The 19308-nt window shown below is 40.4% G+C and overlaps 1 protein-coding gene across 1 annotated transcript in view; it reads right to left on the bottom strand.

The window, feature by feature from the left end:
- Positions 1-16451, bottom strand: part of GOLGA4 (golgin A4) — a 56458-nt gene extending 40007 nt beyond the window's left edge. The window contains exons 1-5 of the mRNA XM_088521364.1: positions 16351-16451; positions 13327-13419; positions 4919-5017; positions 2157-2222; positions 656-970 (exon numbers count right to left, since the gene is read on the bottom strand). Of these exons, the coding sequence (XP_088377490.1) occupies positions 656-970; positions 2157-2222; positions 4919-5017; positions 13327-13419; positions 16351-16437 (660 nt within the window). The 5' untranslated portion in view covers positions 16438-16451. The remainder of the gene's footprint in view (positions 1-655; positions 971-2156; positions 2223-4918; positions 5018-13326; positions 13420-16350) is intronic.
- Positions 16452-19308: the final 2857 nt, after the last annotated feature.

Genomic DNA, 19308 nt, shown 5'->3' with positions numbered 1-19308 from the left:
CTTAATTTCTTATTGTATTTCTCCCAAGCTCCAACAAGGCATTTTTTTTTTTCAAATCAAAAGAGCTAAAGAAACCCTCATTCAATTTTTTTGAAAAAAAGTTAAGACTTGATCAAACTGTAGTAAAAAAAAAAAACAAACACTGAAGAACTTTTGCTTAAGCAGCACTCGGCTTACATAGACTTTTAAAAAAGTATCTATTACAGAAATGATGACATGAGCTAAAATATAGTGAAAGATGGACAACTGCACTCTGAATTAAATGGAAGATGAGATAAATGGAAGTCTTCAAGAACAGGTTTCAGAAGCCAAGTAAAAGTTACTGACACGACTGCAAGTTGTGCTCAGCTCTGTACTGAACTCTATGAGCTGGGACAGGATTTCAGCAGTCACTTTCACAGGCTGGGGAAACTGCTCCCACAAAGTATTTACAAAGAGAAGAAAAATATTTCTGTACTTTTATCACCAGAAAAATAGTTGGCTTATCTAGGCCCAAATTACCTAGACTTATAGTAATCATTAAACTTTCCTGTTAGCTCTGTGTTGATCCATTTGTTCTTAATGGATAGGAAAACAAAGATTACCCACGGCCAGCAGTACCTGGGAGCCCCAAGTGCTTTTCCCCATTCCGTGGGGCAGTAACAGCATTGCCTACCTCCGCGTATTTTGCTCGACAGCTGCCCAAGTTGCGCTCTGTCCTACGCAACTGCTGCAAGAGCTGCTCTTTGCTGAGGCTCTCCATGTTTCCCAGGGACTCTTCTGTTTCACTTTCGATGTCAGAAGGTGGGTCGAAGGCAGGACCAACTGCGTCCAAGTCCAGCCGATTCAAGGAATCCCTTGAAGAGGAGCGTCCCAGGGACTCCTTGGAAGATGAGCGGAAAAGGGACTCTCTCACTGGGCTTCGAAACAATGACTCCATTGAAGGAACCCGGAGCTGAAGCCTCTGGGCAAAAGACTGAGTGTCACTTGGCTGCAAAAAAACACAAAGGAATTTATTTCTTTTGCGCTGTTTTTCAAGAATTCGCGCAGACAGGTGAACTAAAGCCAAGGAAACAGAGACCTGACCTGGGCAAAAGAACCATGGTCACGTAACACGACAGCATACACACGGCACCACACAGCTACCACTCCCTTAGAAGAACCATCTTTCCAGTCAAAGAGACGAACACATGCAGCCACCAGATGGAAATTTCAGACAGCAGCTTAATTTAATGAACTACAGCTCTGACTTAAACTTTTAAAAATAACTTATTTCTACGTAGCCCTATTAAAAAGCTGAGAACACAGAGCTAAAATATAATCTATAGCTGTTTGTAGCATAGTTGCGTGCCCCAGAGTGACTCACTTCCTAGTGTATTAAACAGAAGCTTGTATTTATCTCAAAGACACAAAAATATTTTCCTTTGACTGTGAGAACAGATCTACTGTAAAAGTCATGGTACAATGCCTTGTTTAGTATCCCATCTCAAAAGGTCCTTGTCTCTGTTTTTTAAATGGCTTTACCATTTTCACAAAAAATGCAGCTATTGATTTATGCGATTAAAGTCCTTGTTCTAAAACTGCACTGTGTACTGTTCCTTTACTGCACTGCACACTACAGATGTCACAGCAGAGACTTTAAAGCACTACTGCACTATGCTGCCAACATACCAAACATTGCAACACTACGCGCAGGCCAGGAATAGATGCTAATATCAGCCCTGCTACTTAAAATCGTTCTGAATCATGTATTCATGACCTCCACACTTATTTATCACTGACGACAGCTTTTATCCAACCGATCAGTTCTTTTCCTTCAGGAAGAAATTAACTTCCTAGCAATACGCCCTCCGAAAGCAAGGTGAGCGCTCCTTATCTGGTGCACATACCCAGCGTGAGGTACCACCAGCACATGGCTGGCAGTCTCTTCCACGACAGCAAATCCTCCTCACGAGCCCCTATAAACTATAGCTCTTCATATCCCCAACTGCATTCAAGAGCACCACACCCAGGGAGAGAACCACCTAGTGAATCTTAATAGGAAATCGTTGTAATAACATGCTGAAGTACTTGGTCATCCCTACTCCAGTGTAAAGATACACATTGCATACTGGGCACCTAGGCTAAGCGAATACAAAGAACGGATGGCAGTGAAACACACACAAAGCCACAGATACCTGCGGGGAGGCCGATTCACTCCCATTGTTTTCTGCAGGTCGGGTAACCGGCAGCTTAGGTAGGTTCTGCAGGAGGAAAAACAAACATTAGAAAGTCAGGTCTAAGGGCAGCGCCACTGATTCCTGCAAATGGCATCTCTGCTTTTTGCTTGTCTGTGCTTTTAGTACTTCAATTATTTTTATTAAGACTCATTCCATGCAAACAGGCTAGTTTGTTAAATTCCAAAACAGACTGCAATAAACAAAACTACAGCAGCTCTATGTGCACGGATTAGTACAATAAGAGACATGTGCGAGTGTTGACATCTTCAGTCAAATTATTCAGTGATTATTTAGTCACAAATCAAAGAACCGCCACCAAAAACAGAAAAAAATGATAGCAGGAAAAGTATAACTGTGTCCAGCACTGCTTAAGCTGGTGTATCTTCTTATATTTAAGTGCACTTGGAACAAAAAAAAAGGAAAAAAGTTATCTGAGAAAAAAAAAATAGTAATGGGATTTTCAGGACTCAAATTAAGCCCAGTAAGAAATTATCAACTTTCAGGAAATACAAGCTGTACAAAACTTGACACACACACTTCTCTGTACTTCCCCCACAAAAGACCCAAAACCTCATTAAACAATGAAATATTAATTTATTAGTATTATATAGTTCAGACTTTTCTGCTCCTAATCTCTGTACCCCACTTTTTCCTATGTCTCGTGTTCAGATGCTCTGCAACCAGTGGTAAAACTCACAATTTCAGCCACATCTCTACGGTGCTGACTCCCTTGGATTATACATCCCTTGCACACACACACAGCTAAAATCATAGAATCATAGAATCATAGAGTGCTTAGGGTTGGAAGGGACCTCTAGAGATCATCTAGTCCAACCCCCTGCACACGCAGGGTCACCTAGAGCACGTGGCACAGGACTGCGTCCAAGCAGGTTTTGAAGATCTCCAGAGAAGGAGACTCCACAACCTCTCTGGGCAGCCTGTTCCAGTGCTCTGTCACCCTCACTGTTAAGAAATACTTAAAATACTGGTGTTTTAGCAACTTTTATTCATTTGTGTGTGAGTGTGCATTGATTAAACATTCAATCTCCTTCAACTTTAGTACATTTTCTAAGTAACATAATCAGCCCTCCTCTTCCTCCTAAACTTTTATGATCAGTTTTCTCCCTGCCTTACTCCCATTTCCCCCCAGTCTTAGCACAAAAGCACAGTTCAGAGAAAAGAAGTTTTACAGGTTCTGTTGTACAAATGAACTGCAACTCTTATAACTCCTGTACAACCCTAAGACATTTTAATTATTTGCTGTGCGTGCAATCCTATATATAAATACACAGTGTTTGCAGTCACTAAAACATGAACTAAGAGAAAATAAAAGCAAGATTTTGAGCATTCACAGAAATGCAACTGTGTTTGAGATACTCTGTACTATAGTGAAAAACAGCATGCAATTGTTCACAGCTATAGCTGTAAGCAAAATAAGTTATATCTGACGTGAAATTAAGTAGTTACCGCTGCATCCGAAATACCATTTAACTACTGAGAATGTGATAATCAAGTCTGGTGTTTCACAGCTACACATTTCAGCCCAATCTGAAGGTCCACCTTCCCCCCCATCAGAAAGACCCATGTTGAGAGCATCACAACTGAGCTGGTACTAGATCGGTGCTCGCAGGGAAATGCATCCTAGATAAACTTAATCCATGAGCGTATTTGAAGACTTCCTCAGATCACCTTCTTAAGCACCGTCCCACTCCAGCCTTGCTCAGCTTGGGGAGACAATCCCAACACAGCATGACCACAGCATGTCAAGCTACGTCCATCTCCTTATCTATCTCTTATCCTCTTAACAGCTTTCAGGGGCTTGTTGTTTCCAGCCCCTGCAGCACAGCAAAAAAAGACACGGGCCAATTGGGAAAAGCAAAGTCAGAATGAAGTCCAAGGATGAGCCAGGGCTCTAAATAAACCACTGCCTCCCCTCACGGTGCGCTGGGGAACGCTTCGCCCTTGAGGCACGGGAAGGGGGCCATCCCCGGGTCCTGGAGCAGCTCAAAGATGGTGACTTCACTCGTGCGCCTGAAGCGGGAGCTACCTGGAGGAGCAGCCGGCCCTCCTTGCTGTGCCTGCTCCTTCTCCGCTCCCCTAGGTCTCCTCTCACCATGTTTCTCCAGGTGTATTTTGGGCAAACAATGTTCCCGAGCAAAGAAACATACCTTTAATACAATATCTAATAATTCTGAATGAGGATTATTTTATCCTTGTGGCAATAGCCACCTAGAAGTAGGTGGATTTCCATAGTAGTGTCTATGTGAAATAAAGATTTCCTGCTACCATTATTGGTAAACACCATTGGCAGGCTTTCACTGTAAACAGCAAAAAAAGGATGTAATTTTTGGATAAATTATCAGTGTTATTATATCCATTTATCTTGAAATACATACAGACATACATAACAATGAGGACTTTCAACAGTATTAATAAATTCTAAGCAACAAGCTTATTTAAACTGGGCAGAGTATGGTTTCCTGCATAACAGAAAGTGTGTTAATCTTCTTTTCTTTTAATGTTACAATAAATCCACACCATACACCACACCAGGCAGGAGCTATCAGGTGCTACCTCCATGACATTTAGTGCAGGGTTAGCGACAGGGTAGTTAAGATGCCTCTGTGAGAAGAAGCCACAAGCAACACTAGGTTTGCCTTCTAGTACAGTGCTCTCCTCCCCCTGCTAAAAGCCTCGCTAGGAGGGGTTGGAGGACTCACCACACCGTCACTCTGTGGCTTAGGTTGCTTGGTGGGATCCAAAGCAAAGATAGTGTACTCAGAGAGGAAAGCAGGCTCTGCTATCATCCCAGCTAGCCGCTGCCGTTCAATGCAAAAAGTAGGGAAACGAAAATCAAACACGTAGTAAGGCAAAGCAAGCAGTTTCACTCCGTATTTCCACACCATTAAAAAGTCTGTAAAAACGGATGGCAGTTTATGAAACTACAAACACTGATAAAGCCAAGACACAAGCAGAAAATATGCATTAGATCATTCATTTCAGAACAGCCCAAATGTAGGTTTTGATCATTTGGAGGAAAAGAAATGTACAATAAATAAACAAATAAATAAATAGGATCTTGGGTATCCCAGATTAACCCAGGATAAACAAGTATTTCAGGCACTGACACTGGTTTGCTTTTTTGGTTTTTTTTGGAACATCTACGCACGACTTGTTTCCGTACACGGCTCCCAAAAGTTACATGTGAAAAAACTCATTCTGAAAATTCTATCAGTATTTCAATTACACAGCAAACAATATCAAGTGTATGCTTTGCTATATTTATTTTCCTCTTCTGATGCTCTCGAACACTAGAATTCTAACTTCATACAAAATATGAAATTTATTCCTTATAAAATTTTACAAAGCGCTAGCAGCTTATTATTTTATAAAACCACCGCAAGTTGAATTAATCATTTTATCAAACCAGTTTAGGAGAAGAGGCCTTACTTCCTAGAAATTAAAAATATGAAAAGAAAAAGAAATTTGAATTTGAATTCAAATGGCATATATATATATATGCAAAGTAATGTAATTTAATGTTGCTAGGGTGCTCTAATAGCTTTCAGATACTACTCTTTCATGATTTTACTTGTACACAAAAGCCCCAAGTTCAGCTTTCTAAAGACTGAGATTTCAGAATTGTGCTCTTTGCTGAATGAATCAAAACACAATATGGCTTTTCTTTCCCGTTACTTCAGAACATTTTTTTTTCCACACCACTAAGTTTCTTTTTAAGGAATCAACTCTAATGCAAAACAAATTAAAGTTTGCATTTTCTAAAGTATTATATTCACACCAGTGCTCCAGTAGCTGAATCTGCAGTTGAAAGAAGTGTTTTGAGGTATAAAAAGATCGGGAATGCTACATGATTTATAATTTGTCTACTAAGCACATTCAGAAAATACCTTAAGTGCATAATGTGCAGTGACAGCTCTACACTATCTCTGAACATCCGCCCTGACTCCCTTTCAGGCACAGAGAAGACTTCCTCTAATGTAATTAGACAGTTTAGGAGAAAAAGAACTACCTAAAAGCCTGAGCAGCCTAAAGCTAAATTACCGGTCCTGAAGAAAACAAAGGAAAATACAAACCTAAACACTGTGCTTTTATTGCCTCCCACTTGATTCACCGCTGCGTGCTGGTAGCGCTAACATACAAGTCCTTTGCAGGAGAACCTTGCTCCTTTTATCAGGAAATCGTCTAGAGCGACAAGGGGACAGGAGCTTTGGCTCACGGCCAGCCCTACCTCTGCCCCACTCTACCCGACCTCCCCAAATTGCAAGCTGTCTTCATGGACAAGGCAACTGCAGGAGTATTCACTCTAAAATGTATGTTCCTACAAACGCAGGCTGGTTGTACTGAGAGGGACGGTGCCGTTCCTCCCGCTCCCCGGCTCCTGCCCGTGGGCCTGGCCTCCCTTGCCCATCTCCTCCGCTGCAATTACAGCCACCTGCTGAGTTTGGTCACCAGTCCCCCCTCCCGACCCGTCAGATCATCGGCTGCTCTATCAGATCTACAGACGGGCACAGAACCGTATGGGCAGGTTCTAGAGAAGCAAAGGTCCTGCTGGGTAAAGGTAGGACTTCCCCTCTTGCGGTGTTGCCCCATAATGAAGAAAAACGTGAACCTCAACCCGCACTCTGAAGCAGGCAGGAATTACAACCTAAACTTTCCACAAGCGTAAGTTGTGTTAAAGCTCCCTCTGGAGAGTTATTCAGATACGTAAAACCCGAGTAATTCCTATCCTCATCTGAGCTTTTAGGCAAGAAAAGAAAACAATAAAAAAGCTGACAAAAAAGTGTTAAACTTTTCTTCCTGGAAGTTTTTGCCAGTGGTGGTGGCCACAGATGCTTTGAACTTGGCCAAGCTTTGCATCTCTCACATGTACTTTTACAAGGTTAAGTGCTAGAAAAAGAACAGCCATCACTACATATACACACACAAGCATACGCACAGCAGCAGTACGACAATCAAGCCTCATGGCCTTGTGAATTAGAAGTATATAAATTCTCAATCACAAATAAAATGTTGATGAAATCTTTAAGACAAAAATCACCCTGTGTGTTTAGACAACATCAGTTAAGATGATGAAACAATATTTGCAAGGCACTTGTAAACGGATTACAGCAAACACTACTAACCGAAGCGTTATGAGGCTTCTCAAGATGTAACATATTTTATCTTCAGCTTGGTTGAGCCAGTTTATTTTAAAACGTGACTGTCAAGAATTTCAGGAATCACAGATGGTTCAAATTATCACTTCATATTAACAGCATGCTAATGTTTGCTTCTCAAAATATTAAGTAGTGGAATTTCACCACAGCATTATTACACTTCAGCCAAATTCCAATAAATAGTACATCAAGCAACTCATATTAAAAAGAAATTGTATTTCATCTCTAGTAAGTTATTCTTTATCTAAAACTTAAATTTTAGACTGTATCTTCAGCATCTGTGTTGGGTTTTCAGTCACCCTCTTCAGTTCATGACTGTGCCAGCGCAACTGTGCTCCGACAGGAGGGTTACACAGTAAAGATCTCAAATGGTTAATAGAAAAACACTTTATAGGCAAGAAGACAATGTGGTTTAAACAAAGAACAGAGCTAATTTGTAAAATCTCATTTTACTTGGTGGGCATACTGTAACAGATTGTATATATAAACCTTCTTCAGCAAGTTCAGGAGATCAAGGCATCAGCTTCTGCACAGCTTCCAGTATCTAGTCCATATTACTAGTTGTTATAGTTTTAAGAAAAATAAAGAAAAAAACCATGATGAATATAAATCAATGCAGTACTGGTCAAGTTCGCAGCCATGTAACTCCAGCGTCTGTACCACAACTAATAGTTTACACAAACAGCAGAATACAATTAACAGGATTGTTGAGCTTCACAGATGCTATTTGAGACCCTGAGGCAGGAATGTCACTAAGTCATCTCAGCTTCCTTCTGCAGCTCTTTGAGTCTAGGGCAAAAAAAAACACAGGGCAAACACAAAAGGGAAGGAGCCAAACTGATGAGTAAAGAAGGGCAGAAGACAACAGCGCTGCTTGAGGCAAAGCAGTCATTGACATAAAAATGCAAGATATTTTCTCCCTGGTAGCCACGAGAAGAGTTTCATGCTTCACACAACTATCGAAGGGAGAATATGCTCAACCACTGTCCAGGTATGGTATTTTCTTAGCACATTTAGAACTGGTTGCATCTTCCTAGCAGTAAGTTGATCTCCCTTCTCAGATGCTGGGCACCCACAAACAAATATATTTAAGTACCTGCTCACAGCATTTTGGCTCTTCAACAGCTCATTATCTGCTACATTTTAACAGCTACACTATAGGCAGAGCTGTCTAATGAGACCTATAATTACACTACCTAACACTTTCCAATATAAACATCTGTTTTTAGCTGCATTTTTAAAATTAACTCTTCAGTATGGCTTTGATACTAGCTTGCAAATTAAACTTTTTTTTTTTTATATACAAGTCTCCCAAACATTTGACTGGAAAATAGGCAAGGGAAACAAACAAATTAAAAAACACTAACTAGTTTGCCAGGATCAGATACTAGTATTTCCCCAAACGCTTCTAATGCTTCACGATTTGGCCTTAAGATTGCTCTGAATTACCTTAGTAACCTGAGACAAACTAAACACACCTAGTGCTACACTGTCTCACGTATCACTAAAATTACATTAGCGCTACACCTGATAACAGGATGAGCACAGCTAGAAAAGCAGGGAATCCAGCAGGGCTGAAGCTTGCCTGAAACATACAGAATGTGCAAAAAAATATTAGCAGTGTGCATGTGCATTTGTATTTTAATGCCTGAAAACGTCTGTAATTGACAGGAACAGGTTTGTTATGCTGTGTACAGAGTTAAGACGGGAGGACAGGACTGTAAGCCTGCCCAAGAGAAAAGCCAGTGCTCGCTCAGCAGCTGCTGACAGTTCAAGGGGCTGGGGCTGTCAGCTACTAGGCCAAAGGGTTAGAGCTTCAACTCTTATCAAAAAGATAATCCACACCGTTTTTTTTTTTTTTTTTTTTTTTTGTATTTCTCTAAATTAGGAAACACCAGGAAAAAGAAAATGCATTTAATTCAGTAATTTAATGACTTTATTTAGGTAAGGTTTGTGCAATATGCAACATCTATTTTTTTTTACTACCCTGAACACAGCAAGGATTTGTACTTAAAAACCAAAATTAAGGAAGAACTAAAGATTTAATATTTCTTTCTGCAATTGAAAAAGAAACAGAATCTGAGTGCCGCATTATAATTTTCAAAAAAAAAAGGAAAAAAGAAATTCCAAGATCAAACATAACCTTTTTTGATTTGCTTACCACTGTGAGGAGCAAATTAAAACACGCAAGCGTATTCATCAGGATTTGTAAAATCCAGCTTTAGACACAAGCTAGGATATACAGCCTCCAAAATTTAGTTTTAAATTGGCATTTAAAAAAGAAAAAAAAAACTAATATATATGACAACTACCCCTGCATACCCTTAACTCTTTAGAAGTACGTGAAAGTGAATGAATAAATGAAAACCACAGCATTAGCAAAGGTACTGAAAGAACAATCTCTCCTATTATTTCTTTCCCATTTTACCTGTCCTGCTTAATTTACCCACCCCAAAAAAAATGTTTCATTAGAAAAACACAGGCATTATGTAGCACTAAAGTAAGACTGAGGAGTACATCGCTAGATCAGCTTAAGTACTAGGAAGAGCTATATATATATATGCGTGTATGCATATTGTGCTCTGCTGTCACTTCTGTAACATTTGTGAGGATGAGAGTGGCATTCGTACATGCACGACTGACAGGTCACCTCTAGCAAGCCACCAGCTCTTTACTTTCAGTCAGTGGCTCAGAACTAGCTTTGTCATCCTCTGCAGACAAGCAAGTCTTGTAAATATTTATAGAACAGAAAGATATCTAGAATTTTCTAGAAATCATATTGAATACGACTGATTTATTTCATTTAGAACTGTGTTCAGGGGTCAATGCAGTAACAAATTAAGTTTGAAATCCAAACACTGTCCGTTCCTAGGAAAGACTGGAAGCAGCAGGACACAGGCAAGTTTTAATCATCCTGAGCTGTTTCAAACAACGACACCACGACTGACTCAGGAAGCACCTGAGCTGCAAACTCTTGGAAGGTCCGGGGAAGTGTAAACTTTCATGTCCCACTCCAGTCAGATGCTACTGGCAACTGTCAAAAACAGAATATAGAACCAGAAAGACTCTCTGCTTTCCCACAAGAAGAAATTATGGGCTCCTCTGTAACATTGCCTCTTTGGCCTGTAAGAGTGGGCAGAGAAAAGCCAAACTTATGCAAGGGCTTCATGAACGAAGCTACAAGTTTAAAATTTCAAAACTTTCTCACTTTTTTAATAAATTGTATCACTACAAATTACAGAATATTTGCCTGCATATTGTTTAATATAAAATTACAACATTAATCAGATAAAAAATAAGGTTTTCCCTCACTGAAACTTTTTATTCTAAAAATATTCAGTTTAAAATTAAGCTTTCTCATGCAGAGCTTGTAACAGATTCTATGTCACTAAGAATCTGAAAATATATTCCACTGGAGGCATAATAAAATGTAACAGAGGGAATATATATAAATATATATACACGCCTGTATTTCATTTCATTACTGTTATTAAATTGAATTTTAGGAAAAAAATCAATCCAAACAAATAAATTCCAATTATGATTTACTTTTAACCATTCTGTTAAGAACTACAAAGAATATTTGAAGCAGCTTCCATGTCTTGATGATTTTAATTTATCTTTATTTTAGTAAAACTTTCCATATGACATAACAGTAGTCCTTACTAAAAAGTGGAAATTTCTATTCCTCAGCAAAGTGCTTTCTTATTTTTTTATTACAGAATATATTTCACAAATAAAATTCTTCTAGCAGGTCTCTAAGCCCAGGGATAACTGCAAATCTGAGATTACTTTAGTACTGTTTCCATTCTTAATCTTATTTCTCCTTCTCTCCCCCTCTGATCGTTCCAAGTGTAGCCACTGTATTTAGAGCATGATAATGTTCTTCCAATATAACTTGGCACATCCTGTGGGGTATCCTTTGCTTCTCCTGTTTATCTGGAAAAACATACTAAAAAAAAAAAAAAAAAAAAAAAACATTGGGGCAAAGTAAGTCAAATGAAGCACTGTGAGACAAAATCCACCAAAATGAAGATAGTGAGGAATACTTAAACATGCAGGTAACTTATCAGTATTTAAAAGGCTTTGCAAAAGTATTTATTTTTTTTAAATACTATGTTATCAGAATAGTTCTTCTGCACCTACAATGGTCCAATGACAAAACTGAGAAAAGGCATGTTAAGACAGATACTGCCTTTTATTAAACCCAATGATGCAACAGCAAAAGAAAACAAGTTTTCAGATGCACAAGTCCTCCTCAGATCTCAAATAAAAACAGCCACCCTCATAGCTAAACGTCAGTTAAGAAAAAGCCTCCTGAGTTTGACTCGATGTGTGAGTTACACCATCTGAGCAGAAAAGTGATTGCTGCCTAGGGAGTAGTAGGGATAACTAGGGTCATCGCCTAATCTTTCTCCTTACTATTTCCCATTGGAAAAAGAGTATTAATTCTTTCTTTCATGTAGGTAATGTCAAGTCAATGACAGCTAAAACAGTGAATCAGTCACGCAGAAACATCATTCGGTGTCTCGGGCTTCAACACTTCATACACTACTAAATTCCTGTTGTTCCGAAAGTCTGAAAACATTGACCAAAGTATTCCCCTAACCTTCGTCACATTCTACTACAGACACATATTAGAAAGGAATCCATATTTTTACACTGGTCACAGATGCCAGGGATACTCATCACCAGCTCCTTCCTTCCAGACTGCACTGTGAGGCAGCTCTCACAAGGCAATATGCCACTTCTATGCTCTGCATTAAGAACAGAAATGCAGGTTGTTTTTCCTGAAAAACAGAAAACTCCTTTCTGAAATACTCAATAATTTATCAAGGGTGACACTGCTCACTAACATTGTGAGCCTCAGTTAACAAAATCTTCCCCCCAGGGACTGAGGAAAGTCATTCTATATATACAACAGTAAGTAAACAAACAAACAACAACAAAACAAAACAAACAAACAAAAAAAGTATTTATTGCAATACTCAACATTACAAAGCATATTTCCGAAGCATAAAACCAAGCCATGAGATAGGAGCCTTTGTTTCCAAAATGAGTACAGGAACAAATAGCCGTGCTGTAATAACTAATACAGTCCAGCACAGTATAAGAAAAATTACAGACACAACTTATGATCTCCTGAAAAAAAAAATGTTAAAAATGTAAATAGATGGGCCCACTGAAAGAAGGACAACGTTTTACTCAACAAAAATCCAGAGAATACTTCTTTTTTTATATATATATAGTTAGGAACATGACAAAGCTTTCAAATTTACTCCTTCTGCCATTTTTATACATGTCTCTAAGTCCATTTTGATTTAAAAAAAATATTTCAGCAAAACCTCAAGCTGAATAAAGATGATTGCTGAACACTGACACTGCTTGCTATAACATGCAAGTAATGGTCATCCATAGTCCTGATATAAGGGACTTTAATAACACTGGACACCTGATAATTTGGCTCAGTTTTTCTTTCTTTCCTCCTTTTTTTTAACTTGATAATTTCTACTGATATAGATAGATACATATTCACAAGGGCTTAGGCCATTAGGCCAGTCTCTCCCAAGCTACCTCTAGCATTACCAGGATCTCTAGCTTTTCAGTGATAAAAGGCAAGCACAACAGTTACTACTCTGAATATAATTCTTATCTCTACCTTACTGCATTTAGTTAAGGGATATGATTTTTAAACCCTGGAGAAGGACATAAAAGAAATTCCCAATCTAGGAGTTAGTCACTACAGCTTAAAAGTCTATTTTGGTAGTACTAAATATGCCTGTTTTGGTAATATTAAATATATTGTGATTTAAACTAAAAGTCAGAGTATTCAAATGTATAAATGGACAGGAAAAAGTGAGACCGAAGATTATAAAAGGCTAATCAAGTATGTCTAGTTAGATTTGTGAAATGTTAAACCTAAAAAATACAGGAAAAAGTTTTCAACTGACCTCTTTGTCTGGTGTTAAAGTGCCTTCATCACTCTGGTCTGTAAATGAAGATGTCCTGCTTCTGTTGCCACTTGGAGGAGATTTGGTAGGAGTCTACACAGAGATCACATGTTTCAGCAAGTTAAGTCCAGAATTAATTCTTCCACATCACAATTTATTTTAACAATAACTGATACTTTACTAAAGTCCTACATAAAATTTCCTTTTAAAGAAAACACTTCAAGTCCCTCTAGATGTTTGTGACAAGTTTTACCTGACTGCATGTAACAAAATTAAGTTATTTTAATAAATTATGATCGTGGTCCTCTGAAAACATACTTGAAACTCAAACTTCCTAATATTTTAGCATTGTAATAGTTAATTATTTTTAATGAATAGTCTTTTACAAGTTTTTTTTTCCCCTTCTGACAGTATTTATGTTAATTTCTTAAAGGAATCAGATGCTACTTCTTATTAAAATGATTGAAAGTAGATTTATACCTATCCATTTGCAAGACTTTTAAAATCTGCTTATTTAAATAATCTAAACAAAGAAAATCTTAATCAGAGGATCTAAACAAACAAGGACAGTGGAAGAAAGTGACACATTTTATGAGGTCAACGGCAACTTGTTAGTCCTGTTAGCACTGAACATCTACTGAAAGCTATTTCACAACTTCAGCTTGAATGAGGTTGCAAAAAGGCAAGCCGACCAACCCCAAGTTTAGTTTACCAGTTCCATACTGCAAACATGAAGTATATATTTAATGAACACTAAAATACCAGCTAGTTTCTAGAGAATCTAGCTAATAAAACCTCTCATTAGGTATATTCTACAAAACAGTCAGAGTGACCAAATCCTACTTCCAAAAACAAACAAACAAAAAAACAGTACAATCCCTCCAGCATTTCAGTATAGTGGCATCATTCATATTGCTACGTATAAATTCTACACTTGCATTCTGCCACGCAAAACCCCTTCTCACAAGCCCAACACACAGAGTTAGATGCTCCTGCCCTCTCCACCCCCTCCTCAAGCCAAATCAGGAGCTTGGAGAATTACACTTATGTTATATATCAAAAACCTATGGGTACATTTCTCATCATTTGGCTAGAAATTAAATAAAACCAGTATCACACCAAATACAGTAAATTATTCCAAAATCAGTCATATCTACAGTCTCAACCTAATGGCTAGATTTTTCTCAACTCAGAATAAAACTCCTAGAAAGTCAAACACCTTATTTAGAACTAAATGACACTGTAGCAGCTTTATACACTGATGAAAAATAATTTGCTCCAAAGGTGTTTTTAAGGTCTGAGCAACAACCAAAATCTGCTTGTACTAATATCCTGCTCTTCCCACCCCCTAAGCTAATTCCAGTCACTTCAGAAAACAGTCTATAAACATCAGAAAGCAGAAAGAAAAAGCTTTTCAAGTGTTTATCACCATTTTCTCTACAGAGTATCTAGGTATGTCTTGATTTTGCCCCAAAGATTGTATACAGTTTTCTCTGTTCCTTTCTGATTTCTTGCCAATTTAGAGCCACCTCAGAGATACTACACTCCGCAGAAGTGGTCTCTGGCCCTAGGCAAAGACCAGGAGGATTCTGAAGCTGAGGACGGGTCTATTTGAGGAGATGAAACAGACTCCTGGAGCAGCAAAGGGAGTTTCTTCTCCTTGTCAGCAACCACATACTGACACACTCTTAGCACATGGGAAAAAAAATGCATGTTTCCAGAATCAGAGTGCTGACAGTAATTAACTAGCAAATCTAGTGAAAAGGGAGGCCTACAAAGAGGTTCAGAAAAAGTGTTCACCTTAGTATTACACCTGGAGAAACGTATGGCTCCCCTAACACCAGGGCTGTGCAGTGCCAGATCACTGCTGGTTCTCATCACATCTGGATCCCACCCAGGCAAGCAGTCATCTGCCTCTCAAATCAGACAGATTATCTGCCTCCAGGCTGTCATTCACAACATGCAGAGATTATGCCTGCTTAGATATTAGGAAAAATTTCTACACAGAAAGAGTAGTGAAGCACTGGAACAGGCTGCCCAGTGAAGCGGTGGAGTCACCATCCCTGGCAGTGTTCAAGAAACAGGTAGAAGAGGCCCTTAGGGACATGGGTTAGCAGGCATGGCGAGGATGGGTTTATGGTCAGACTCAATAATCTTGAGGGTCTTTTCCAGCCATAACGATTCTATGCTGTCTCTGCACTGGTTTCAGAAAGGCAAAAGACACTTAGCCCATCCAGGTGCCAGACATATGCAAGGGGTGAGTATCTGACTGAACACCAAAGGTCCTAGCACTAAGTTAATTCGTCAAGATCTTCTCCCCCAAAATTCAAACTAATAATACTGCAAGTTTACTGTGCTCCAACACAGCAAATCAAGCAATCGCCACGGTTTTTGGCCACTGCCGCTCCGAGAGACATATTCTGTAACCTCAGCATATCTGCATGGGTGACATCGTCCTTGCCAGGCTGCAGCTTGCTAAAAAACAGTACTAACTACATTTTTGTGTTAAATACACAAAAAATGGACAATTATGTTACTATTATGAGAAAAATAAATGCATTTATATCACTTTTATACTACTCTCTGCTTTCCTATGATTTAAAAAAAAAAAAAAAGTAGCATAGGACCAAAATAGGCAAAATAGCTCTCTAAGTGACTGTAACAGAAAGAACTTGCAGGAATTGAAAGCACAAAGAGGAGAGGAAAGTGTGCCCCCGAAGTTGCAAGCCTGCTCCCGGGAGGGTATTACTTTTAAGCAGTTATCAGCAACTTCATTTATCAAATCCCACTGGGGCCAAAAAAAAAAAAAAAAAAAAAAAAAGGAAAAACAAAAACACAGGAGCGGCGGTCCCCTCCATTCCGCGCTCACTTTTTGACATCTCACCGCACAGACTCCCCCAACCTCCCTGTCCCCTCAGGCACCGGCTGCGCCACGCGAGCCTGGCGCCCCCATCCTCCCCCCATCCCTGCCCCCTAACGGCCCTAAGGGCCGCGCGCGCGGGGAGGGCGGCGCCGCCGCGGTACCTGGGGCGGGTGGGGGGCGGCGCGGCCCCCCGCGGCCCGCGGCGGCGCCTGCTCCTCGCTGATCTTCTGCTTCAGCTTCTTGAACATGGTGGCGCCGGGGAGGGCGCGGGCGAGGGGCGCTACCCCCGCCCCGCGCTGCCTCCCGCCGCCGCCGCGGAGCCGCCTCGCGGGCTGCTCCCCCCTGCGCGGAGCAGGTGAGCGCGGCCCCTCAGCGCGCCTGCGCGGCCAGCGTGGAGTCGGGCGCGCGGGGCGCTACGGCGCGCAGCGAGGCACAAACTTCCCCGAGGCATTGCCCGGCGCCCGTGCCCCGCCTGCCCGGCCGTCCCAACGGCCCTCGCGCGCGGCGACCGTTGGCGGTGGCGGCCACGGCCCGCGCCACGGGCGCCATGTGCGCTGCAGCCCGGGGTGGCCGCGCGTGGGCGCCTCGGAGCGCGTGCCCTGGCGGCTGCGGGCTCCCGGCCTCGCCTCTCCGGTGTGGCAGCACGCGCCGGGCTGTGTGTTCTCGTTTGTCGGCGTCACGCGTTTAATTTCGTGGCACTCCCACCCCTCATCCCCGGTGGGAGAGTGAAGTATTTTAGAAAAAATAATGCTAAATATCAAGAAAATCCATGTCCATACCAGGTTGCTCCAGTGCTCTTGGCAGTCCTAGGAACCATTTAACGTAATGCTCTATTTTTAAACGTCATGGTCAACGTGGCACTTAAACCACTGCAGCACCCAGCAGCTTCTTGGGTGTGCCCAGTACTGCTGCAAGGGAAGCAATAGCTGCACAGGCACCTTAGAGGAAAGTGCCAACAGCAAATACAAGTGATAATGTTATTTTGTTGATGGTCAAGCTCTCCAAATGCTGTTTTTGATTTCTTAACTCTGTGTGGGAGAGAGGTACAGGAATAAGCCACTCCATGCCCCTGGGCTGCTATAGCTGCCCATAGGCAGCATGCCCATCAGTCGTGGCTGTGTGGCTTGCTAATGCTCCTATGCCTTATAAAGTCAGGGGGAAAAAAACATGCGCTGCTGCACTGTTAACGGTTAATTTGCTCATTTGTGTAGCCAAAAACATACAGGAAAAGATGTGGCAAACTTCATGTGCAACACTAAGGGAGTGGAAGATGATTCAGCTCTGTGCTATTTTTTTTCCTTCCATAATACTTCTCTCCAGATGGGTGGATAAATCATTGCAAAGCAATCCTTTTCATCTTGAGGGGGTATGGTAAAATAATGCAACGAGCTGACTTGTCAGAATGTTAGTAATAGGAGTGCATAAGCCTTTGCATGACATTCGCAGTCTGTGGTGATTAGTGATAGTTTCGTGCACTTCAATAATGTACCAATTACGGTTTGTGGAAGTTTGTGACTAAAGCATGCTCAAGAATTGCTTTTGTGTTTTTCTGCAAACCTGTCTGCTTATAATGAAGTCATATTGTTTGCATTTTGTACTGAGAACTTGAGTACTATTCTGTTTATAAACCTGAGGTATGTTATTTACCCAAAAAAAAAGTGGAAAGGCTATTCGAAGTGGAAGAGTTTGCAGCACACTGACTGAAAAAACAGGAACTGCAGAAGTTTGTCGTAATTTTTGCTACCTGTTTAAAAAAAGGAGTTTTTCAATGGTTTGTTTAGCTGCAAATAAACTAGGAGGCTGGTAGTGATCTTTCCCTTGGTACTAGTCATTAGATTACTATGAAGACATTGGATGGTAGCAGTGTTTTGTGCAGTCTACTGATTTCTTGTGAGGAATGACTGTTATTTGAACCACTTTTCCAGGAGCTTGCCTGAATGTACAAGCCATAATAGTCAGGTAGGCATTTTGAAGACTTGTGTTTTCTATAGGTGGGCTTGCACATAGAGCTATAGGAAAGAAAATCCAGGACAAAGAGGGCAAAACCAGTCCGCAAGGAAATGAGAAAAGGCAGACAACTAAGTTTGCTGCAGCTCATCAATTCTGTGCTTTGGCCAGTTGTCTCTAAATATCATGTATACAACTGCAAGGTGAGAGATGAGAGATGTTGCCTGAGGGATCCCTTGGGAAACCCACTAACAGCTGCACCCTTGAGCCCACTAACAAGTCTGTGACTCTGTCCTGTGTTCTCCATCACAGGCACACACATTCTCTCCTCGTCCTCGACTTCTGTAATTACATTTTAATTTAAAATCTAAGTCACTAAATGCAAATCTGAGTTTGATGGTTAAGTGTCTGTTGAAGGAAAGTAGCTCCTACAGCTATCAGATGAAAAAGCAGAGCTTGCAGCTGCTGTTTCTCTTGTGGAACATTATCCTGGTGGATTATCTGTCAAGATATCAGCATGGTAAGCGAAGTCTTCCTTCTTTTCTGTTTAGCTGCCTTCTATTACTGCTGCTGCCCCTTTGCTTATGTCTGACTTTTGTCATTTTTTTTCTCTTAATGCTTTTTTTTTTCTCGCATTTATAGGTTTGTTCATTCCTTCATAACACATATCCATTACAAAAAGAAAAAAAAAAAAAGAGTGCCATATTATTTCTTTGGAAAAGCTGAAGCTTGAGGTATTGTGTATTCTCTTGCATGTTTCTCATTGGGGTGAAGCTTATGGTGCAGAAAAGGAGACTGGAAACTATAAAAAAGATAAATTCTTTTCTCTTATACTAAAAATCCTAGTTACTATAAAAATATAAGGTGATAATCAATTGGAACTCTGTTCACTACTAACCCTGCATGGTGATTATATGGCAGTTAAACATCTTACAGAGTTTTTTTCATGACAGCAAGGTGTGGTGGTGTTTAAAATCCAGTAGGCATAATCACCTCCTGTTCTCCAAAGCTGCTTAAATTGAGTTTGAGTAAGAGGTAAAGTAATACTTGCACATATCATTTAATCATATATGTTGGTGGCATTTCTATAAAAACCAAGCACAACATGATATTTTCTACTTGTGAATTGGTACATAATTGTTTTGTGTTGTGCTGCTATGTGTCTGGTGTTG

Source organism: Tinamus guttatus, unplaced genomic scaffold, assembly GCF_059628265.1.
Source record: "Tinamus guttatus ecotype Peru unplaced genomic scaffold, ASM5962826v1 Tinamus_guttatus_pri_ptg000119l, whole genome shotgun sequence".
Lineage (NCBI taxonomy): Eukaryota > Metazoa > Chordata > Aves > Tinamiformes > Tinamidae > Tinamus > Tinamus guttatus.
The sequence above is the reverse complement of the archived record's forward strand: the minus strand, read 5'-3'. Positions and strand labels throughout refer to the sequence as shown.